Raw genomic sequence first — 25211 nt, 5'->3', positions numbered from 1 at the left:
TTAAATTATTATTAATTTTTATAGATGATAATATTGTATTTATATTTTAAGACAAGTTCTAATCTTTTAAAGATACCTCAAATACTTATGGCTAAAAGAATATGGTATCTGGAATTTATCAAAACACTTGGAGAGAGAGAAAAAATATTTGGAGGAAATAAAATTAGTAATGAGGTGCTGTATGTTGAACCTGACACTATTTTGTATAAATTTGAAATTCTTCCAAACACCATTTTTAAAGTTTTTTTTAAACATATATATGACTGTATGAAACACAAGTCCAGAGATGCTTCCAGTGCCTTGTTATGGGCTTGTGTAAGCAAGGAGATCTGAACTTAAACTCCATCAATCTCATATAAATTAACCTCCAGCTAAGTGGGCTTATAACTGCATAGTCATAGATTATAACTGTAAATAGTGAATGGTCCTAAAATCATGCTTGTGTAGATATGTGTGAGAAAGTGAATAAAAGACTATGAAATAGGGTTGAAAAATTCAGGAGAGAGATGAGGAGAACTAGAGATGAACTGAGTAAATACTTACATTTCCAGCCACTCTGTTATTTTCTTTCTTCCCCCCTCCCCCATTTTGTAGAAGCAGAAAAGCAGGAGGAGGAGGTGTGGGGAAGGGGAAGAATGTAGGGAGAGAAGGGCAAGAGGAAGTGAAAGGAGAGAGAGAGAGAACTATCCGACAGTAGGTGATGAATGGAGCTAGTGCCAAGCAGAGAACTCAGGGAGGAGGTTCCAGAAGACAGAATCAAAATACTTGCGAGCATTGAGAGCTCACCCAAAGACACTGCCTTTGCTTTGTGCCACAGCAGTCTTTAAAGAGGAAGCTGTTTACTAAAGTAGTGAAGCCAGTTGTAGTTGTAAGGGGTGAAGAATGAGTTGGCACATCATGACAAGTTCCATCACAATCATTGTAGTTAGTGTCCCCAGTCAACACAGACAATGTCAGCGAAGAGAAAGACACTTCTGGTGCATTTCAACCTCTCAGTATCTGTCACACCTGCTGCTGCCCAAATTGTCGCCAGCATAGTAGTAACGGCCGGGACACACTGTCACCTCATATCTCCAGGGATTCCTCTGGCTTCTGTCCCATGTCAGGCTCAGCTGCTGCCTATCTTGGTGCTGCTCAGGTTTTGGAAAACTGGCTATCAAAATTCTTTCCATTTTTGTCCCAGCCTCACCCTGGGCTCCAGCTCCCAGAACAGAGCTTCTTTGGAGCTGGAGAGAAAGAAACTTGCTGAGAGAATAGTAGATCTTACCTGTTTTATTCTGCTCAGTTGAGGTAGAGTGATTTCTGTGACTTCTGTGTCCCTCACTGAATGTTGGCACTATTTTATCACCCTTCCACTGCTGTGTGACTCTCTGGATTTCCTTCAGAGAACAAGCAATCAGAAGTAAACAACTTTTAACGGATGTAGAGTAATATGAAACTGAAAGTTCAGGGGACAAAGCAGTGAGTCAACAACCAAAAAGGAAATTCTGGACTTTGCTCCTAGGAGGGAGTTACATTGTTCTCACATGATTTCTCAAATGAAATCTTTATTTTTTTTGAAGATCTCCAAAGAGATTAGAGGTCATTTGTTGTTTTTAAGAAAATGTCCATGATATGAGTGTATCTCCTGTTTGAGGGTCAGCTTAAGAAATCTGTGTTAGTGGGCAGACTGATGGGCACCTGGGAGATCCCAAACTTCATGCTTAAGGGGATTTTGCCATCTGCCCCATAAAGGCAAATCAACTCTTGTTTTTCTTTTTTCTTTTTTCATTAATTGATTTTTTATTTTTTATATCATTGCTCATTTTTAAACAATATTTGCTTTCCCCCACCCCTCAGGTGTAGTCCCCATAGAATTTCCTTCACCAATGCACCCATGCACCATCACCTCAGTCCCCTGTGCTTCTCCCTCCTTCCCTCTCATCCCTCCTCCTCCTCCCCTGCAGGATGTCTCTGATTTGTAATTGTCTGTTTTTGCTTTGTTGTGTTTTGTACTGTTATTATTTTTTTTTTACACTGATGTCTTATTTGGTTCCCCTATATTCCTGCTTTAAGTGAAACCATCTGATATTTTTCTTTTTCCTTCTGGCTTATTTCACTGAACATAATTCCTTCTAGTTCCATCCACATTGCTGCGAATGGCATGAGTTTATCTTTTTTGATTGCTGAATAATATTCCTTTGTGTATATATACCACATCTTTTTGATCCAGTCATCTATTTTTCGGCATTTGGGTTGTTTCCAGGTTTTACCGATTGTAAATAGTGCTGCAATGAATATAGGAGTACAGGTGTTCTTTTGAATCAACGTTTTTGTGTCCTTTGGGTAGATGCCTAATGTGCAATTGTCGGGTCATATGGTAGCTACAATTTTAGTAGATTGAGGAACCTCCAGACAGCTTTCCATAGTGGTTAGACCAGTTTGCCCTCCCACCAGTGATGTAGGAGAGTTCCTTTTTCACCACATCCTCACCAACATTTGTTGTTGCTAGTTTTTTTGATATGTGCCACTCTCACTGGGATAAGGTGGTATCTCAGTGTTGTTTTGATTTGAATTTCCTCTCTGGAGAAATGTATTTTAAGTTCTTATTTCCATTTCTTGACTGGGTTGTTTATTTTGTTTTTGTTGTATTGCATGAGTTCTTTGTATATCTTTGTGATCAGTCCCTTAGCAGTTGTATGGAGTGCAAAAATTTTTTCCCAGTCAGTGGGGTGTCTCTCTATTTTGGTTAGTGTCTCTTTTGCTGCGCAGAAGCTTTTCATTTTGATGTAATCCCAGCTGTTTATGTTTTCCTTGACTTTCTTTGCTTTGAGTGATGAGTCTTTAAGGATGTTATTGCGATATGTGTCTTATAGTGTTTTACCTATATTTTCTTGTATATATTTTATGGTTTCAGGTCTTATGTCCAGTTCTTTCATCCATTTTGAGTTGATTTTTGTGCATGGTAAGAGATAGTGGTCTAGTTTCATTTTTTTTGCCTGTGGTGGTCCAGTTTTCCCAGCACCATTTATTGAACAGACTGTATTCCATTGCATATCTTTGCTCCTTTGTCAAAAATTAGTTGTCCATATAAATTTGGCTTTATTTCTGGGCTCTCTATTCAGTCCCATTGGTCTGAGTGTCTGTTTTTGTTCCAATATCAAACTGTTTTAATTATTATGGCTTTGTAGTACAGCTTGAAGTTTGGAAGTGTAATACCTCCTTTCTTTTTTGTTTTCATTGGTAGGGCTTTAGCTATTTGCAGTTTTTTGTGGTTCCATATGAATTTTAGTAGTATTTGTTCTATTTATTTGAAGAATGTTATTGATATTTTTATTGGAATAGCATTGAATCTGTAAATTGCTTTTGGTAGGATGACCATTCTAATAATTTCAATTATTCCAATCCATGAGCAGGAGACGTCTTTCCATATCTTTGTGTCTTCTTTTTTTTTTCTTAAGATTATTTATTTATGAAAGATAAAATTAAAAAAAAACAAAGAAAATGTGGTGCTGGCCTTTGGGAACCATGTCAGCCAACATTTTAGTACTTAATTCTGAAAATAGGTTAGGGATTAGAATTTCAAGGCTTTTTGAGAGGCTAAAATTAGGATTTTTATTTTGTGCTTTTTGTTTCCTACTGTAGTAACTAGAGTGTTCTGTGGAACTGACTTAAGCAGAACTCCTAACATAGCACCTATTCCTCCTGCTGTGGGAACTCCCCATCCATGTTTATTGTATCTGGTCACATGTTAGTAATTGCATCTACTTGTGTTTAAATAAATTATAATTCTTACTAGATAGAAGAGGCACAAAGAACATACAAAGTAAAGCAAGTTATGGCCCATGTCTCTACTGTGTATCCACAGTAACAATTTAGTTTGTGTTTCCCAGAGACAGATGATTTGTTCGTTCTTTTGTAAATTCAGTGGTTACCTGTATATACTTTCTGCATCTCTTATTGATTCATGAAAAATCATATAGAGTTTTTTCATGTCAGTATAAAGATATTTTCTACTTTCAAGTTATTGACTGTAGAGGCTTCTTTTTAAAGTATGTATTGAGAGTTACCTTGCCAATATCTGACAAAGGGACTTTAAAGTTGCTTCATCTTTAAAGTTACAAAAATCTTGCAACAAATACATTACTATTTATCTCATTTCAGATTGGCTAAATAAAATCTGTACAGTCAATGTAGACTTGCTGAATCAATAATGTTTTCATTTCAATTTTTGAGATACATATTTGTACCCTTTGCTCTCTTGCTACAAATATGAGACTCTGCCAGTTTCCCAATGTGCCCATCTGGTCTACTATCAAAATTTTCCAGGTGATATTCAACAGATGACACAGTCAACTCCTAATTTTACTTTGAATATTTTTAATAATCAGTAAAGTTAAATTTTTTTTCTATTCCTCACTGATTATATAATCTCATTATATAGAGAAATTATCTCCATGCCCATACTGTAGGTTACAGATGATTTCTTCATCTCACTATTTGTCTTTTTTCCTTTGTGAGAAACTTTTCTCCAATTGAGTCATTATATTCTATTTTTTCCCATTAGTTTATATTAATTCAATCAAAATGAATGTTGTTTTTAAGATGTCAACCCTTGATATACTATGGTAATAACTTTTTACTTTTCAAATTTATTGAATGCAACAGCCATCAAAGAGAGTATTCATAACTGTGCCAAGAACAGTCAGGCCTGTATCAATGACACTATAAGGCCCAGGCAGTGCTCTAGTTAATACACTACAAGCCTCAAGGAGGCTGTGAACAATTGCTGTGGATCTTTTGCTTCTAGTTTGTTGAATAGCTTCTCTCAGATTATTTGCCTCTTTTTTCATCTCCTCATATTTCTTTTGGAATCCTTCAGTAAGTAGTTCTTCTTGCATCTGTAAATAAGAAGAGAGTATCCTGTTGAAAATACCCAATTATCAGTATTTTCTGTTTAACAATTTCAGCAACTAAGTATGTCCTGCTACTTCCCACAACCATAGGTGCTTTTTGATGAGTTTGTAAAATATATCGCTATGTTTGGACCTGCAAAGTGGAATTATCCATGGTTTGTATCTCCCTATGACCCCTGAACATATCACTGCAGTGGGGATGTGTTGGGGCTGAGCCAGGCCTGACGGCTATGCCTGCAATGTGTTCAAATCCTTTGAGTGCACTTTGGAGGGGGATGTAGATGTATTTCTGGCTATCTCTTGGTTCCACTGAGGTGGTATGAGAATAGACATAACAAATAATGGAAAGTGCTGGCTCTCTATAGAACACAGTTAACACATTCCAGGTTGGGGACAAAGAATGCTTCTAAGAATGCCCTCCCGGCTTATTCATGCACATTCTATACACTCTTACATCTAGGAATGACTTAGGCAATTTGGAATAAAATAGACCCAATTTTAGTGTTTTCAGCATCCCGATTTTATATCAACCACAATCTTTTACTTTCAAGACCAAATGGATCTATTTCATGTTTCTTTGTAGTTTTTTTTAGAAATGTTCTTTATATCATTTTTCATTTTTGCACAATGTATGCATTTTCATCTTTGTTATAGTCCCCATACAATTCCCACCCCCTTATTCTTAGTGGTTTTATGTAGGGCTCTACGACTGCTGTCTTATTGACTTTGGGGTCAGATCTGATATTATAATAATATAAATAGTCATGTGTGTTTTTTGTATTCTGCAAAATGAAATGCCACAGGAGGTGTTGAATCTGATACATTTAAGGCTTCACACGATCCAGGTTTATTTGATATTTCAGGTAATAATTTGCCTTTGGATTTACTTTTAGGCCACAATTTTAGTTCAATTTTTTATTCTCTTCCTACTGAGGAATTATAGTTTTGCCCTCAGTCACTGCTCAGGCCATGAAGACATACCTTCAGCTTATGATCCAGCATCTTTTCCTGCTCTCTAAGTAGTTCATCTTTTTCTCTTTCCATCTTCTCTTTCAGTTGGAGTATGTTTTCATTGAAACTTTTCTCTTGAGCCTCTGTTATTTCCTGTTGTTCCTTCTCTTTTTGTTTCAGGAGCTCCTGTTCCTGCTCAGCTGCCTCCTTCTTGGCCTGCTCAGCTGTTCCACACGGTTTTTGCAGGGGAACAAAAATAACAGTAATGCAGAGCTGTACACTTCTGAGCTAATAGACTTTAAAAGTCTAGTAATATACTAATATATATTCTATATATATTAATAGTCTTTAAAATGTCAGGGAGATCTCCAAAACCACTAGTAGTCACATCAGGAAAATGTGTCAGAATGTGATGGGAAGGCACTCTGGTGGCAGGAGCAACAAAACAACCCTGGGTTTATTTCACAAATATAATTTTTCCCTCAGAAATAGAGGATGCTGATTGTTTCAGGACGGTTTTGCTTTCACCAGTGACAGTGCACCATAGGACCTTCCCTCTCTGCCCCATACCTGCTATGGCCTTCTCCTCATCAGTTAGGGCTTTATCTGCCTGCAGGATGGATTCCTCTATTGGTGCCTGTGACTTCAGGAAGCTCTGGAGGACCTCCTTTGCCTGAGGAAACAACAGGGAGCAAGGCCTAGTCAGACAGCAACATCTCTTCTCTTATTAGGGAAATTATTGTTCAGTGAAACTATAAATAATATCCTGTAAATTCTTCATCCATTTGAAGAGCCACACTGGTTCTTTTCTTTCACTGGCCACAGAGTAAACACCAGCTAGAGCAGCTCACATTTTAGTTCTACAGTTTCTTCTTTCAAGCATGCTGCCCAAATCTCTCCCAGGTCACAGACAACCAGGTTTACATCCTGTTCTGCAAACACAAAGTGTCAATTGTTTGCAGTGTCTGTGCATTTTTTTCCTGCTGATGGGATGTTTGTGCACTTATTCTTTATGAGATATCATTTTTTGACACTAAAATATGTACCACCTACCTCTTCTTCCAGAGGAGTTTCCTAAATTTCATTCTGAAATTTGAATGGCTGTCAGGTACTAGAGCTTCCCTTTTATCTCCACCACTTGATGACTGTGTCTTTACAGGCAAGCTATTAACTTTTCAGTGCATTCCTTTTCTGAATTTTATAATGGGATGCTTAGTTCATTGCAAGTAGTAGCTAATTCACATTATCTCAGGATTCAATCGATAGTCAAGATCTGGATTTAGGAAGTGAGTGCTCTAAATATGTCATTCATCAGTCACCATCACGAAAATCACTATCATCATCCCCTCAGTGTATACCTTTGTGATAACTGTTGTCTCAACTATGGACTATGTATTTTTCCCTTTCTTATATATTCTCCATATGCAGCTCAAAAACAGTTATACTGTTTGCCAGGTGAAAGGAATAGTCTTCTCAGTTAGATTCCTGATAATAAATCTTATATTTGAGAAGAAATGTTTCTGGTTATTGAAGAAATCTAAATAATTTGGATATAAAAGCTAAAATGAGTTACTTTTATATTTTCCTTTATCTATGCAAATAATGCTATAGTCTTAGACCCTGCCATTCAATTTTGCTCTTCTCAGCTCTTTTTTTTCTCACCTTAACTCCTTTCCCAGGCACTAGGTTATAGTCCTGCTCAATTTTGTTCTTTGCTTCTAAGTAGAGACTGTGTCCTCCAGGCACAGAGAATCTTCCTCTGGAAATGTTCTCCATCAAGGACTCTGAAATCTTCCTAAGCTCAGCCTGGCAATATTTGAGAGATGCATCTTCATTCTGCAGCAAGAAATTCTCCTTCTCTTTCTCTGTGGTTTCCTGCCAGTGGAAAATGGAGAAATTCCAAAAAAGAAGTTGTTAGGCAGAAAAGTCCATCTGGGATCCTTCTGGAAGAATCAGTCTTGTGACCTAAGAGTGGATGAAACACAAAATGACCAGGAGCCACGAGACTTGTATTAGCCCCGGGTCTGATCAATTCTCTTCATAACCTGTTCAAAGTCCCTCATCTCCTGTGGGCTGAGGTCATTGTCTCAGAAATGATGGAGTTGGTAGTCATGAACTGCCAACTGCCAATTACTTTCTGAATTGAGGTGTAACTGACATAAAATATTTTATTAGTTTCATTTGTTCAACTTAATAATTTGGTATTTGCCAACATTGCACGATGATCACAACATAAAGTATTAGCAGTGGTTCACTTTAGATTGTGGAATTAACAATGCTTCATCCATCAGCAATGAATAATGGAAGTTATTGGATGACGGGAAGTAGACTTTCTTCTCTACTTGGAGTGGTTTGATACACATAATATACATAGCATATCAACTGCTCATTAGTGTGTTAAGTGGTATCTGAACAGAGTTCTGAATCTCTCATAAGTTCTTTCAGTGAGTGTGTACACAATTATTAGGAACAAAACTTGTTTGTCTAGTTACAATATCAATCCCCTCTTCTATATGATTGAAATGATAATTGTGATTGGTCAAATAGTCAAAGGGAAACTCAAAGGCAAGCTTAGAATAAAGGAGCCCTTTCTAAGAGGAATTAATAGACCCCCAATAGTCTTTTTTTTTTTTAAGATTCATTTATTTATTTATACAAGCACCGGGTACAGTTAGAAGCATGGGAGGGTGAGAGAATTCACCAGAGCCAGAGTGGAGAGCAGAACAGGCAGACTGACGAAATACACTGCTGAGGGGAGCAGTGGGTGGCAGGAGAGGTCTGTGCGCCATGTGGGACCCTCCCCCAGCAGGTGGGGATGGAATCGTGCTGCAGAGGCTTTGGGCAGCTTCACAGCCCAGCGCTCAACCACTGCAGCACAGGGGAGGCACAGATCCCCATAGTCTTATCTCTGAGGTTTACACACTGCGTTTTCTCTGGGACTGTGAATATCAATCTTGTTAGTGGGATATGTAAAGATAATGGATTTTGAGAGAAAGTACCACATGGTCATTACCTAATCATTTAAATCCTTTAAAAGTATTTTCTGTAGGTTGGGGCAGAGAAGGTAGTCATGTAAAATTTGAGAACAAAAGGAGGATGGCATGTGCTCTTGGTGGATTAAAAAAAGAGGGTTGGTCCCCAGGGCCTCCATATGGTAAATAACCCCATTTGAAACTTGCTTTTTACTTGTACATGAGCACAGTGCATATACTGCGTTCATGGTAACTAGTTGCAATGATGTTACGCTCATGGTAACTAGTTTTGTTATAATAGGAAAAAAGACTCAATCTTTTAGAAAAAGGAAGGACTATATCAAGTTCCTTCTGTAATGAGAGCACATGAATCCGAGGACTGAGCAGGGTAAATCTAGGCATCTTTCTGGAAACACAAAAATAAGGCAAACAAAGCTGAGACTTATTACCACAAGCTTTTTCTGGAACTCCCGCTGGTCATCCTTGAAGGAATGCTCCATGAAGACTGCAATGGCCTCCCTCTCACAGGCTGTGTGCAGGTCTAACAGCTCCTGGAGCGTGTTGGTGGGGAACTGCACTCTCTGGGCCATCTGCTGGCTGTAGTGGTCGGCTGCCTTCCGCACAGCCTCTGAGTTCCTAAGCTGGGCCAGAGTTGTCACAGCATTCTCCAAACAAGGTGCACTTCCACTGTTGATGGCATCCACGTAGGTCAAAACTAGAGTTCCCAGCCCTGAATGTCATAATATTTAGGGAATAAAAGGAATTTACAACATTTAGAGACCAACATTCTAAATTTCACAAGAAGTTTATTGAAACAACTTCATTTTCATCTTCAACCTTGTCCTTATCATTGCTTTCTCCTCTTTCCTCTTCTATGAATCAATATCCTTGTAATAAAGTCACTTTGTATCTCTTAGACCTCTCTTTTATGGTTTTCTAATTCATCATCTTCCAATCATAAGTGAATAATATCAACCTATGTAGTCAAGAATTTTCAGGAAAACTTTACTCACAGAAATAAAATGAGAAGGAACTTACTTTACAGCTAAGTGAAGTACCTAATTTATTGGCACTCTTTCCATATGAAAATAAGGGCCCCCTTATAAAAAAATCATTATGAATTTTGGGCCAGTGCCACACATATTTCTCAGGCACAAGTCCACTTGAATACAAGACACATGTGTCTGCCCAGGTGGCCTGTCCATTATCCAGCGCAAGAAGTAAGATCATATTTAAACAGTTTCTCAAACTCTCAGTGAGCTTTAAGAGCCTCATATCCTGCTATTTATTTTCTAACTGTTGTAAATTCACAGTACATCTTTTTTTTTTTAAAGATTTATTTATTTATTTATACAAGAACCAGGGTATAGGCCAGATCCACGGGAGGGTGAGAGGATTCACCAGAGACAGAGCGGGGAACAGAACAGGCAGACTGACGAAATGCACTGCTGAAGGGAGCAGCGGGCGCGACAGGAGAGGTCTGCCACGCCATGTGGGACCCTCGCCAGCCGGCCGGGATCGGACCAGCGCTGCAGAGCCTTGGACAGCTTCATAGCACTGCGTTCAACCGCCTGGGCCACCAGGGAAAACCCAATTTACAGTACATCTTGCATCTCCTCACTGATAAACACTTTCACATCAACTCATCTGAATGCAGATTTTTATTCTTAAGAGCAGCCAATGTTTATGTCATTATTGTGTTAGTTTCATGAGATAAAATGGGCCTCAATAAACCTTTCAACAGGGAAATTTTAATGATGGATATTGCATTTCTATGTGTGACATTAACATCTGCCTTACTTTACCACATAGAACAAGACTCAAAAGTGCCAACAATCCTAAGGAGCAATGTTTCATCACACACACTGAGCCACAATGACATGTTGTGATAATAGACTCACCATGTCCAGTGACAGTGATCCCCTCCCTTAGGGTCTTGGCTTCTGCATGTGTGAAGATATAGGAACAGAATTTTCGGGATTGTTCTTGGAAATTCAAATCCAGTTGATTTTCTGACACTTCCTCCATGTGGTGTAACAGCTTTTTGTCACTTGTAGGTTGGTCAAACACAAAATACTTCTGTTTTGGAAAGAACTTCCTGATACACTCTCTAGGCAGGTTGGACATTTGTGTTTGGGTATCATCACCTTTATGAGTGGAGAAAAAATAATCACTGAAGGAATGTTTTCAAGCTGGGGGCTAAAGACATTTATTCCAGGGATCTTTGATCCATGTAGATCCTGTACCTCTAATTTTTTCTTTTTATAATTATGTAAATCAAACTTGTATAATTCATCAAAATATATGGAGAATCTTTTCTCTATACAGAAACAAGAATAAAGGGGATAGTCTCACTGGAGGGATAGATCAATGTTTTGGAGGAAAAAACCTTTTGGTTATAAAACTATTTGTATGTAACTATGTAAGCTAGTAAAATAAACTACATGAATATATTTTGAAAGTTTGGTAATTTGATATCTTTGTGATTTTAGATTTACCTGTTTCTAATCTAATGGATATTTATTCTCTAAATATAAATGGAGGAACACTTAAACAGAGTAAGTAAGAAAGATATGTGGGCCTTAGGGAGTTTGAACACTGGTTGTTACTATTAACTTTCAAGTTATCAATTTTTCTGAAATTAGGTCCAATAATGGATTCTAAATTTCATTGTTGAGCTTAAACTCTGATCACTGGAATTTTTCCAGTAAGGATATTGACTCCATATCCACCAATCATATACCAATAACCAATATCATAAATTTCAATCCAAAGTCAAGTAAAGATTCATCTCAACTGTTGAATGACTGGGCATAGTTCATCCTACCTCCACTGAACCTTCCATCAACCAGGACATTCTCTATACCTTTAATCAACTTCAAGGCATTCTCCAGGTACTCATCTTCAGTGATGGGGTGACCATCTAACTCCAGCTCCAGTGTGAAATCACGGACAGCCCAAACAAAGTCTGGAAAGAAACTCACAAACTCAGCTGAGTCATTTCTTTCATCAGATCTGGGAGAGGATTTTGTCCTGATGAGGTCTGCTAGTTCAGTCACGTAGCTGGGATTTAGCTAAGGAAAGAAAAGGGCCTTTCGACAAAACTTTCAGATCTCACTCCCAAGCCACTTTTAGAAACATTTCTATTTGCCCTCCTCTCCCTTTTCTCAGTTCTCCAGGAGAACTGAGTTACAGGAAAGAAAAAATAGTATCACTGCTATTTCCACACACGTGGTAATACAAGGTAGTCTTGCCCCATGAAGGATACTGCAGCTGCTCCAGGGCCTGGTGGTTGATGGTCCCAAAGCTGTTGTAGACAAACATGCTGCTGAGAAGCACGGCCAGTGTGAAGATCCAGCAGTCATTCTTAGGGTCACCCTAGAAAGTTATTACATTAAGGGATGTAGGAGCTTACTCTTCTTTCACCAATCATTTCCTCACTCACTACGTCATTTGTATTGTTGCTGAATAGTGGTGTAAAATAACCATAAGTTTTGAAAACAATTCTCAATGAAAAGACCTCAATTTTGGAATTTACATTTATTCCTCTCATGGCCTGAGATACTTTTGCAATTAACTCTAGCAATGAATAACACTATTCTTTTTTTTTTTTTTTGAAGATTTATTTTTATTTATTTATACAAGCACTGAGTACAGTCAGAAGCACGGGAGGGTGAAAGAATTCACCAGAGGCAGAGCGGGAGCAGAAGAGGCAGAAGGACGGAAGCACACTGCTGAGGGGAGCAGCGGGCAACAGGAGAGGTCTGCGCGCCATGTGGGACCCTCCTCTTGTGGCAGGGGAGCAGCCAGGGATCCAACCGATGCTGTAGAGGCTGCGGGCAGCTTTGCAACCCAGCGCTCAACCGCTGCGCCACCCGGGAGGCCCTGAATGACACTATTCTTTTGTATCAGATAATTAATCAGTGACTAGACATAGAAGTAAGCAATGATGTTTGTAAATTTTTTTAATCATTTAATAATCATTGAATAATTGTGCTCTATTGGTGGCAAATTATTCAATTAAATAAAGTTAACAGTTCTCCCTCCTACACATCTACAAAATATCAGATGCTGCATTTATTTATGTGAACATAAAGTTCCTGCATCAAGAAGATGTCTTTCTAGAGAGCAGATATATATGGTAGTATTGAAAGGAAATCATGATGACTGCATAATCCAGACTAAAGGGGACTTTCAAAAAAACTAGAAAAAGTAGTCTGTTAATTCAGGGTCTCCCTGGTGGTACAAGCATTATGACGCAACCTATGAAACTATCCGCAGCCACTGCAGCGCAAGTTCAATTCCCAGCCAGCCAGGGAGCAACCCACATGGGGCAGCACATCTCTCCTGATTACACCAATGCTTCCCTCAGCAGTGTACTTTGGCCAATCTGCCTGTTCTGTTCCCCACTCTGTCTCTGATGAATTCTCTCACCCCCTGCACCTCTGGCCTGTACCCCAGCTCTTGTATGCATAAACAATTTTTTTTTAAAGTATTCTGTTCATTCAGAGTAAGAGCGTTCATGTCTAAATAGAATATGATAGCATTATGTTTTGAACTGCATGGGTTAATCATTGACAGTTGTAGAATTGTGAAGATTAATAAACCATAAGGTAGAGGGACCAAGAAAAGACAACTGGAATTGTGGGAGTGCAGACATAAGGTATGGCAAAGGTTTTTATTTGACTGTGGTTGGTTATTTGTGTGGCAGTAGTTGACATGGGACTGTTATGATTGACTTGTCATAGAATCAGATAACACTCACATGCACTGCAAGTTTCAAGGACAGCAATGGCTTTGCTGCTGGTATGTTTTGGTACATTGATATATGCAGTTAGATACAAAGAAGGTTTATGAAAGCCACAATCTCTTCAGAATCAATAGATCATTGTGAGTTTATATTGAGGTAATTATTGAGTATTTTATGCTCTAATATTTAAATTCAGCATTTCTAATTTCATACCCTCACTCTTTTTGTTGGTATTGGAAATCGAGGGGCCACCATTGCTAATTCCAATTCAGACTCTGACTTACATAAATAAAGAGAAAAAATTGTTTGGAGTTCAGACTAAAAACATAACATTGTCTGAGGAGATCAACATGGTGGTGGGGAAACACTGTGAATAAGTCCTCTCATTAAAAAAAAAGTTAATAGGGAGGAAAAGCGGCAGGTCCCTGCGAAAACCAGGACATGGAAGATAAATGGGCATCTCTGGCAAACTGCCTGAGAGGAAAGTTGCCATAAAAGAGGACAAAAATGAAGGAAAGCTAAGATCCCCACTGCCCTCCCCCACTCACAAAGCCAGCACACTCCAACCAACAGAAAGAAAAAAACAACAATGAGAACAAAATATAGATCAAGCGGGACTGTGAGTGGAAAGGAACTATTGCCGGCACTGCACCACCCCACAATGGGAACTGTGGAGAATTGTGGGGGGATCACCATGGAGGTGATCAAATGGCCCCATGCACCATTAGAGGAAGATAAGGACTCAGGGGAGAGACCTTCATATAGCCCAAGGCCAACCGGTAAGCTTGTGTGAAAAAGCATGCACACTCAAAAAGCATATGCAGATGCTGCTGCCCAACATGGGAATGGTCACTGAGGTAAATGACCCTCACTGAGTAATCAAAAACCAGGCATTCGGGCACAGGAGTGGGGTGCAAAAAGCACCATTTCTGTGGACACTGAACTGGGCTACTGGCCATGTCACAGATCCTAGTGCTTTGGAAGTGAGATCCAGGGCACAAAATTCAGTGCATGGGATCCCCATGACGCGTGGCACAGGGCAGACAGCACCCCCACACCATTGAGCCATTCCACGCCATCCCCACTCAGTTCCCTGGAGACCCATGGGGGAAAAAGCACAGCTTTCAAAGGATACTAGGAATGATCTCTGGTTCCAGCTAGTGATCTGAACAAAATCACCAACTTCCTAATATTTGGAAGCCAGAGTTTCCAAAACCACCTTAAGGCTCTGAAATGGGGTGGGCCATGCAAACAGGGCTAAGAAGGGAAAAAAAGGCATGGAGCAAGACCCCATTCTGGAACTGAGAACTAGGCTCAGTATTTGGGACATGGAGGTGCCATAACAATGGCACTGCACAGGGTGACAACCATTGTTTTGGATCTGAGACTCTGAGGTTCGGAACTAGAGCACAGAAAACAGGGCACAGGATCCACATAGCAATGGGCACAGCACTGGGTGAACACGGGGAAGACACAGCACCTAGCATGAACAACAGCCCCTGTATCGAGGTGCTCCCCTCCCCTCCTTCGTTTTTCAGAGAAAACTCCAGGGGAAAACCACAGTTCAGTAAGTACATTTCTCTAGTGCCACCTAGTGACCAGAGCAAAATCACCAGCTAAGTGATTCCCTGCTGGAACTGAGTAAATACGTAAGGAGGGAACTGTAAGAGACAGTGCCCAGCAACACAACCACAGCATTAACACCCTGGTGGAGTTTTGGCCTACCAGTGCTGGTATCAGTCTGGTAAACTATTTTTGACACCCCTGAAGAAGCAATCCAAAGAGTAGCCCACGAACACCAGTGGCACAACGTCCCAACACATAGAACAAATTAGAAAGCAAACAGCAGGGAGAAGGAAAAGTACAAATAGCCAAGCAATCCCCCAGGAGAAAGACACACCACAAAAAGAAAATAAATCTCCAGAGCTCAACAATGACATGGAAGAACTTCTCTGCCTGTCAGATGGAGAATTAGTAATCATCATGATCAAAAAGTATAATGAAATGAGATGAATAATCAATGAAGAGTGAAAATGAGACGTTACAAAAGGAAATAAAAGAAAAGGAGGAGACTAAAAGATTACTGGAGGAGACAAAGAGCTCTTGTCAAAGCATTGAGAACAGTACTGGATCAGTACTCTTGAAGATACAGAAATAGAACAAATGAAAAGAGAAAAAGAGAGAGAAGTGCAAAGTAAGAAGAATGAGAATACCCTTAGACAATTATCAGACTCCATGAAGAGAGGAAATATAAGAGGTATAGTTATTCCAGAAGGTGAGGATAGATACAAAGGATCTGAGAAATTATTCAAGGAGATAATTGAAGAAAACTTCCCAAACGTGAAAAAGGAGATAAATATAGACATACAAGAAGTGAGAAGAACACCCAATTACCACAATGAAAAGAAAACTACAGCAAGACACATAATAGTAAAGCTTGCAAAAGTCCAAGACAAAGAAAAAATAACTGGCAAGGGGGAAGAAACAGATAACTTATAAGGGAAAATCAATCAGGTTAAGCTCAGACTTCTCTGAAGAAACACTAGAGGAAAGAAGAGAATGGAGTAACATATTCAACAAATGTCAAGACAGCAAATGCCAACCAAGAATACTTTACACTGCAAAACTCTCCTTCCTCTATGAAGAAAAAATATGGACCTTCTCAGACAAACAGAAATTCCTTACAACTAACCCTCCACTCCAGAAAATACTACAAGAAGTTCTAAAGCCAAAACCAACAGAAGGAATGATCATGAAGAACAGAATAAAGCAAAGAATAAAATCACAAAAAAAGACAACATGGCAAATACAGATGCCAACATATCAGTATTAACGCTAAATGTAAATGACTTAAACTCATCAATAAAAATACACAGAGTAGCACACAGGATTAAAAAAACAAAATCAATCCATCTGCTGTCTCCAGGAAACACATTTAACAACAAAAGATAAACACAGATTAAAAGTAAAAGGTTGGAAAACAATCCTACAAGCAAATGGACCAAAAAAAAAAAAAAAAGAGGAAGGAATAGCTATACTTATATCAGATGAAATAGACTTCAAATTTAAAAAAAGTAAAAGAAACATAGAGGAAACTACATTATGATCAAGGGAACAATACATCAGGAAGATACAAGATACAACACTTATCAACATATACCACCAAATGAAGGAGCATCAAAATATATTAGACAATTATCAGCTCTGAAAATAGACATTAAAGAAAATACATACATAGTGGGAGACTTCAACACTCCACTCTTACTAATGGAGAGATCAATGAGACAAAAAATAAATAAAGACACTAGAGCCTGAAATAAAGTCATAGAACTCATGGACTTACCAGACATCTATAGGACACTGCACCCCAAAAAATCCAAGTATACATTTTTCTTAAGCACACACAGATCATTCTCCAGACTCAATCACATACTAGGCTACAAGACAAACATCAACAGATACAGGAAGATCAAAATCATTCCAACTATCTTTTCCGATCATAAAGGCATCAAGCTAGAAATAAATCATGAAAAGAAAATAAAGAACCCTCCCTCTTCATGGAGATTGAAATCCACACTACTAGAAGACCACTGGACTTCTAGACCACTGGACTTCTTCAAAGAAGAAATTAAAAAATACTTTGAGTTGAACGACAAGGAGGACATCACTTTCCAGAATGTATGGGGTGCAGCAAAAGCAGTAATAAGAGGAAAATATAGAGCAATACAGGCTCACACCAAGAATCAAGAAAGAACTCAAAGAAACAACCTAATCTCACATCTCAAAGAGATAGAAAAAGAACAACAAAAAACCCTAAAGCCAGTAGAAGAATAGATAATAAAAATCAAAGCAGAAATAAATGAAATAGAATTTAAAAACACAATCCAAAAGATCAATGAAAGCAAAATTTGGTTCTTTGAAAAAAATAAACAAAATAGACAAACCTCTAGCCAGGCTCACAAAGTTAAAACAGGAAAAAACACATAAATGGGATTATAAATGAAAGAGGAGAAATCACAACAGACTAAGTAGAAATCAAGAGAATAATCAGAGATTACTATGAACACACTTATATGCAAACAAATTCAACAACTTAGAGAGATGGACAAATTTCTAGAATGATGTAGTCATCCAAAACTAGACAAAGAAGAAATAGAACACCTAAACAGACCAATTACTAGCAATGAAATTGAGGCAGTAAACAATGCACTCCCCAAAAACAAAAGCCCAGGTCCAGATGGCTTCACAAATGAATTCTACCAAATGTTCAGCAGTGAGTTTATCCTACACAAACTCTTTCAAAAAATTGAAAAAGAAGGAATACTACCAAATACATTCTATGAAGCCAACATTACACCAATACCAAAACCAAACAAAGACAGCACAAAAAAGAAAATTACAGGCCAATCTCCCTAATGAACACTAATGCAAAAATCCTCAACAAAATCCTTGCCAACAGAATCCAAGAATGCATCAAAGGGATAATACACCATGATCAAGAAGGATTCATCCCAGGAGCACAAGGGTGATTCAACATATGAAAATGGATCAGTGTAATGCAACTCATCAACAAAAAGAAAAATAAAAACCATATGATCTTTTCAATAGATGCTGAGAAATCATTCGACAAAGTGCAACATCCATTTATGATGAAGGCCTTGAAATTCTCAGGATAGAAGGAACATACCTTAACATGATCAAAGCCATATATGACAAACCCACTACCATATTATTCTCAATGGCGAAAAGCTGAAGGCCTTTCCTTTAAGATCAGGAACAAGACAAGGATGTTCTCTCTAACCACTGCTCTTCAATATAATACTGGAGGCCCTCGCCAGGGCATTAAGAAAAGAGAAAGACATACAAGGAATCCAGATAGGGAAAGAAGTCAAACTATCACCATTTACAGATGATATGATAATCTACATAAAGAACCCTAAAAACTCCACAGAAAAACTATTCAAAATAATCAGCCAGTTCACTAAAGTAGCAGGATACAAAACCAACACACAAAAATCACAAAAAAATTGCTATACACAATCAATCTGAAGAAGAAGAAATCAAGAAAACCATCCCTTTTATTATTGAAACAAAAAAATCAAATACTTTGAATAAACTTAACAAGAGCTGAAAGACTTATACAAAGAAAATTATAAAACACTGATAAAAGAAAGAAAAGGAGACACAAAGAAATGGAAAGACATTCTCTGTTCATGGATTAGAAGAATAAACATTATTAAAATGTCCATCCTACCAAAAGCAACATACAGATTCAACACTATACCAATAAAAATCTCAATGACATTCTTCAAAGAAATAGAACAAATACTGATGAAATCTATATGGAACCACAAAAAACCATGAATAGCCAAAGCCCTACTGATGAAAACAAAGGAGAAAGAAGTGTCACACTTCCAAACTTCAAGCTATACTACAAATCCATAATAATTAAAACAGTTTGGTATTAGGGGTCTCCCCTGGTGGTGCAGCGGTTGAATGCTGGGCTGCGAAGCTGCCTGCAGCCTCTGCAGCACTGGTTCGATCCCTGGCCACCGGCGAGGGTCCCACATGGCATGCAGACCTCTCCTGCCGCACGCACTGCTCCCATCAGCAGTGTATTTTGCCAGTCTGCCTGTTCTGTTCCCTGCTCTGGCTCTGGTGAATTCTCTCACCCTCCCGTGCTTCTGACTATACCCAGTGCTTGTATAAATAAATAAATAAATCTTTTTTTTTTTTTTAAAAAAAGAGTTTGGAATTAGAACAAAAACAGACACACAGACCAATGGAGCCAAATATAGAGCTCAGAAATAAAACTACACTGATATGGACAACTGATCTTTGACAAAGGAACAAAGAATATGCAATGGAATACGGACGTTTGTTCAATAAATGGTGCTGGGAAAACTGGACCACCACATGCAAAAAAATGAAACTAGACCACTATCTTTCACTATGCATAAAAATCAACTCAAATTGGATAAAAGAACTGGACATAAGACCAGAAACCATAAATATATAGAAGAAAATATAGGTAAAACACTACAAGATATATATCACAATAATATCTTTAAAGACACATCACCCAAAGCAAAGAAAGTCAAGAAAAACATAAACAGCTGGGATTACATCAAACTGAAAAGCTTCTGCATGGCAAAAGAGACATTAACCAAAATAGAGAGACACCCCACTGATTGGGGAAAGAATCTTTGCACTCCAGTAAACTGCTAAGGGTCTGATCACAAAGATACACAAAGAACTCACATGATGCAATGAAAACAAAATAAACAATCCAGTCAAGAACTGGGCAGAAGAAAGAAAAGACATTTCTCCAAAGAAGAAATGCAAATGGCCAACAGGCATATGAAAAAATGTTCACCATCGCTAATAATCAGGGAAATGCAAATTAAAACCACATTGAGATACCACCACACACCAATAAGAATGATACATATCAAAAAAACAAGCAACAACAAATGTTGGCAAGGATGTGGGAAAAAGGAACTCTCCTACATTGCTTGTGGAAGGGCAAACTGGTCCAACCACTATGGAAAGCTGTCTGTAGGTTCCTCAGTCTACTAAAAATGGAGCTACCATATGACCTGGCAATTCCACTACTAGGGATCTACCCAAAGGACACAAAAAAATTGATTCAAAAGGACACCTGCATTGCAGATTATTTACATTAGGCAAAACCAGGAAACAACCCAAATGCCCAAAAATAGATGACTGGATCAAAAAGATGTGTCATATATACACAATGGGATATTATTCAGCAATCAAAAGAGATAAACTCATGCCATTCACAGCAACATGGATGGAACTAGAAGGAATTATGCTCAGTGAAATAAGCCAGAAAAAAAAAAAAAAGGAAAAATGTCGGATGGTTTCACTTATAGCAGGAATATAGGGGAACCCAAGAATATACCAGTGTAAAAAATAATAACAGTATAAAACACAACAAAGCAAAACCAGACACTTTTAAATCAAAGACATACTGCAGGGAGGAGGAGGGAGAGTGATCAAAGGGAGGGAGGGAGGAGCACATGGAACTGAGGTGATGGTGCAGGGGTGCATTGGTGAAGGAAACTCTATGGGGACTACACCTGAAGGGGTGGCGGGGGAAGCAAATATTTTTTAAAAATGAACAATGATGTAAAAACTAAAAAATTAAATATAAAATTTTAAAAAATAAAGAAAAGGAATGCTTAAAATAAAAAACATAACATCAAAATTATTTCATTATCATATTTTTGGTGGGTGTATATAATCAGTGAAGAATTCTTCAAAACTCAGAGTATTGTACTAAAACCTAATAAGTAGTCCTGCATAGCTGAAGCTTTTCTGGGGATTTTTTTAAACGTTTATTTATTTATCATACAAGAACTGGGGTACAGGCCAAGGTGTGGGCGGTGAGAGGTTTCACCAGAGACAGAGTGGGGAACAGAACAGATTGACTGAAATACACTGCTGAGGGGAGCAGCGGAGAGGTCTGGAGAGGAGAGGTCAGGAGAGGTCTGCTGCACCATGTGCATAGCTCCCTGGCCAGGGCTCAAACTCCTGATGCAGTGGATGCAGAATGCTTCATAGGTTGCATCTTAACCCCTTGTGCCACCAGGGAGGCCCTTTGGGGATTATTTTTGTAGACTATTTCAAGAACGCCTGTCCTCATGGTTCCTATTGTCAACCCCATTAATTCCCCAACTCCCAAACCCCTACACAAACCTTAACTAAAACAGTCTATTGGCCCCATAGGTTATAGCTTCCTCCAGATGTTTCCCATCCTGAATGATTAGGTTTGGTTCTTCATTTTTATATCCATGGTGCCCTATACTGATAACCTGCTTATTTCTTACCTCCCTAAACTAGACTCTGGGTGTTTCCTTCCTTCACTGTGGTATCTATAGTACTTAACACAAAAGTCTCAATTCAGCAACCAGGTCCCTTTTGGACAAGTATCATTCCATGTAGTGTTAAAAATGAGAGGGTCTATTGCTAATAAGTAAAGTACTAATCTTTAAAGGAAACAAATTCAAGAAACAAAATTTAACCTCATTGTTCAAAGTATTATGTCATAAATTGAGGTGGCAAAGTGAAATATAAATAGGGTATCAAGAGCAAAGAAGACACTGTGCCTTACCTTTTCCATATCCCCCAGGCCCTCAGTGTCCAGAAGGACCAGGGTGTGCTTTGGCTTGGAGGGGTGGGGCACACACCACATCCAGATGCCCTTGGTTTCAGACTGCACTGTGGAGCCCAGAGGGGAACATGAAATGGAAGGGGAGAAAGTGTTATTGATAATACATAATCAGGTAATAGATAGTCCAGGATGTCCATGGGTTACAATGTTTAAACTTGTATGTAGCTCAGCAGTTTACATTTATTAAATTTGTTATGTATGTATGTTTTATATACTATGTGTCTCTGTTATAGATGGACAGTAGAAAATACCATATAGAGAAAGAGAAGGGCATATATTTGATCCCTGATTGCAAGGAAAAACTACTATTTCAGCAAGGACAAGGAAACAATTTATGCTTATTAAGGAAATTCTCAAGAAGGAGTTTGTATTCCTGGTTCATCTCTCACCATTATGGACTCAAATTATGTCACATTACTGATTTATATAAATTAATTTATTTTAAACATTTTTAGAAAATTTTTTTTTATTGAGGTAACATGGCATATGATTTGTTGGTTATATTTCACACAGTTCCTCAGTCTACATTACCAACCACACCCATTATCAAGGTATCCATAGTTCTCACCATAGTGTAGGCCCTCTATGCTCTGTTCCCCACCCCCACCCTCCTCTTTTGGAGCTCAAAAAATAGCAAGTACCTAAAGAGGCAACAAGTTAGAATAGAATTCTTGAAATAACAAATGCTAGTAGTAAGTAAATATGGGGATAATTTCAAGCTATACAGAGTGAGGCCAATAACTGCAGAAGACCAATAACTATATAATCCATAAAAATAGTCACTAAATCAGCAATAGTTCAACAGCCTTTTTTCCCAGTTTTATTTTTTGAGGATGTGTATAATATCAATTGCTGATATCTAATATGCATTTAAATTGCAGATAAAGTTTGAAAAGCTATCTGCTAATATCTAGAATGGCTGAAAGTATATCTATTCTATGAAGCAACAGTTCTACTTCTGGGAATATCATAAACACAAAAGATCTAAATACAAGAATGCAGCACCATACATAAAAACTAGAAATAATACTGATGTTCATCAAGAACAAGTGGATACATCAACTGTGCTATTATTGGACACTAGTATAGTATAGTCGGTAAAAATAAATAACATATACCTATGACAAAGTCTAAGGACTTTACTATAAACCTCTTGTTGAGCAATGGAAGTAAGAATAGCAAAAATATAATTCCCTTTATATAGAGTTTAAGCTATTTCTGAGACATACATATGCAGATTATAAAACTAATTATAGAAATGAAGAGTGAGAGAATGCACCATGAAAACATCAACATTGATGAACTCTAGTATTTTGTTGATGTTTTATTTTTACATATGGACAATGATTTTGCAACCCTCTCGATGTTATAGCTTGCACTTAGGTAACACCAAATAGAGAACAAAAGGGGCTATAACTGATCAAATTTTGCTATAAAATGATGCAAAAATGCTTTAAGATAGCCTCAGTTATATGGAATATGCTGGTTTCTACTGACTGCTCTTTATCCATCCATTTTTAAAATGAAGTCCTGTGAGCAGTATTTTTGTTACTTGATATGACCCTAATTAGAACAAAACTGATGTTGGAACAAGTAGAGAAATACTTGCTGGGACTGCCCTACTGAGCAGAAATAAGTCATGGAAATATAATTAATGAAGTATCCTTTGTTAAAGTTTGGGAAAAGGAGATTTAGGGTAGATGGAGTTGAAGTGACAAATGTAGCAATGATAATTAGTGTTCTCCAGTGGGAAGTGCTAGACTTTTCCTCAAATGACCCTAAAGGAGGTGCCACATCAGCCTCTGTCCTCACTGCTGAACCAGCATGTGTCCCCTGCCCTGGAACAGCACTCACCACGGTTCTGTCCTGCCAGGCGGTTCATTAGGTAGGACTTCCCTGTGCGATAAAGCCCTGCAATGGCCACCACCACCACGGGCTCCGAGATCTTCTCCAGAATCCTCAGTGCTTCTGGATTTACTGTGAACTGCTTTTTCCTATTTTCCACTAGACAGATGGGGGCTGTCATGATGGATCCAGAGGCCATGGTGAGCTGTAACCCAGAGGAAGAACTCCAAAAAATAAGAGCACTGCAGGTCAGAACTCACGGTTTCACAAGCCATGTACATATCAGCCTTCTGCTTTGGAATGTATATCTCAATTTTCTACATTTTGTGTATTTCTAAAGACCATCATATAGCCTCTTGCATCAACATTGGTGCAGTCTGGGCCTCCCTGGTGGCGCAGCGATTGAGCGCTGGGTTGCGAAGCTGCCTGCAGCCTCTGCAGCGCTGGCTTGATCACCAGCTGCTCCCTGGCCACTGGATGAGGGTCCCACATGACACGCAGACCTCTCCTGCCGCCCGCTGCTCCCCTCAGCAGTGTACTTCGGTCCTTCTGCCTGTTCTGTTCCCTGCTCTGGCTCTGGTGAATTCTCTTAACCTCAGTGCTTCTGACTGTACCCAGTGCTTGTGTAAATAAATATATAAATCTTTAAAAAAAAAAAAGAAAAAAAAATTGGTGCAGTGGCCTAATGAACCTTATATTACTGATGAATCCTTAAACCTGATCTATAAAGTAAATGGAATGAAAATATAAAAACTGAGCACTTATGATGAAGATGTAAAACACTAACATTTTGGGACTAAATGGAGAAAGAAAGGGAGCTAGAGATAAGGAGTGTCCAGAATCAATATCTCATTAATGCAGAAATATTTTTCGAGTACCTACTGTGAGACTTGTTCACGGAGATGAATTCTAGTGTGTTTGGAGGGATGGAGAGATAGACAAGTAACAAAGAAGCAAAATTACAAAACACACACACATGTATATACAGTATATGCTCAAGGAAAATAATGAGGTAATAGGCATAGGAAGGTTGAAGGTTGAAGGTAATAGGCATAGGAAGGTTGAAAACAATGAGGTACTAGGCATAGGTGGTTGAAGAGATATGGGGTGTGTCATGGAAGGCCTTTCCTAGAATGAGAAAATAAATGTATCAGCAAAGGTGATGAGGACAGGTTGGTGAATTGGTGGCAGCAGGAGCAGGCTGGAAGAAGAGCGACCCTGAGCAAAAGAACAGAGAAAAATGGAACTCTCTCAAAACACATCACCATAATACCTGGAACAGTTATGGGTGCAGGAATTATGATGAAACACACTTAAAATGCAACCTTATCCAGATATAGGACTCTGGGTAGGAATTGTAATGGGTACAGGAATTAATTTATGTAGCCAGATTGAAATTTCTTACTTATGGGGTGACAGGTAGAGAGGATGTGGTCAAGGTGGTTTAGGAGCTTCCCAGCTCTGTCACAGTCCTACATCTGGGCAACGTTCTAGTTTAACTTTTCATCACAGTGATGGGGTGATCACATGAATCAGCAGAGAGCAGAAAAGAGCTTCGACAAACACTTCATGTTCTCAAAGAAAATTCTAAACAACAGTCA

General features: G+C 38.5%; 1 protein-coding gene across 1 annotated transcript; it reads right to left on the bottom strand.

The window, feature by feature from the left end:
* Positions 1–4631: 4631 nt before the first annotated feature.
* On the bottom strand, positions 4632–23853 carry LOC311176671 (guanylate-binding protein 7-like; the record flags this gene model as incomplete). The annotated part of the gene is made up of 10 exons (XM_084242322.1): positions 23616–23853; positions 21706–21829; positions 12087–12196; positions 11685–11881; positions 10720–10965; positions 9268–9548; positions 7509–7721; positions 6417–6519; positions 5877–6070; positions 4632–4880 (listed from the first exon to the last, which is right to left on the bottom strand). The coding sequence occupies exons 1-10, from the start codon at positions 23807–23809 to the stop codon at positions 4632–4634; spliced, it is 1911 nt and encodes a 636-aa protein (XP_084098448.1). The 5' UTR covers positions 23810–23853.
* Between the last annotated feature and the right edge of the window lie 1358 nt (positions 23854–25211).

This window comes from Talpa europaea (assembly GCF_964194135.1).
Source record: "Talpa europaea genome assembly, chromosome: 9".
Classification (NCBI taxonomy): domain Eukaryota; kingdom Metazoa; phylum Chordata; class Mammalia; order Eulipotyphla; family Talpidae; genus Talpa; species Talpa europaea.
Note: the sequence above shows the minus strand (reverse complement) of the source record. Positions and strands in the feature narration are given on the sequence as shown.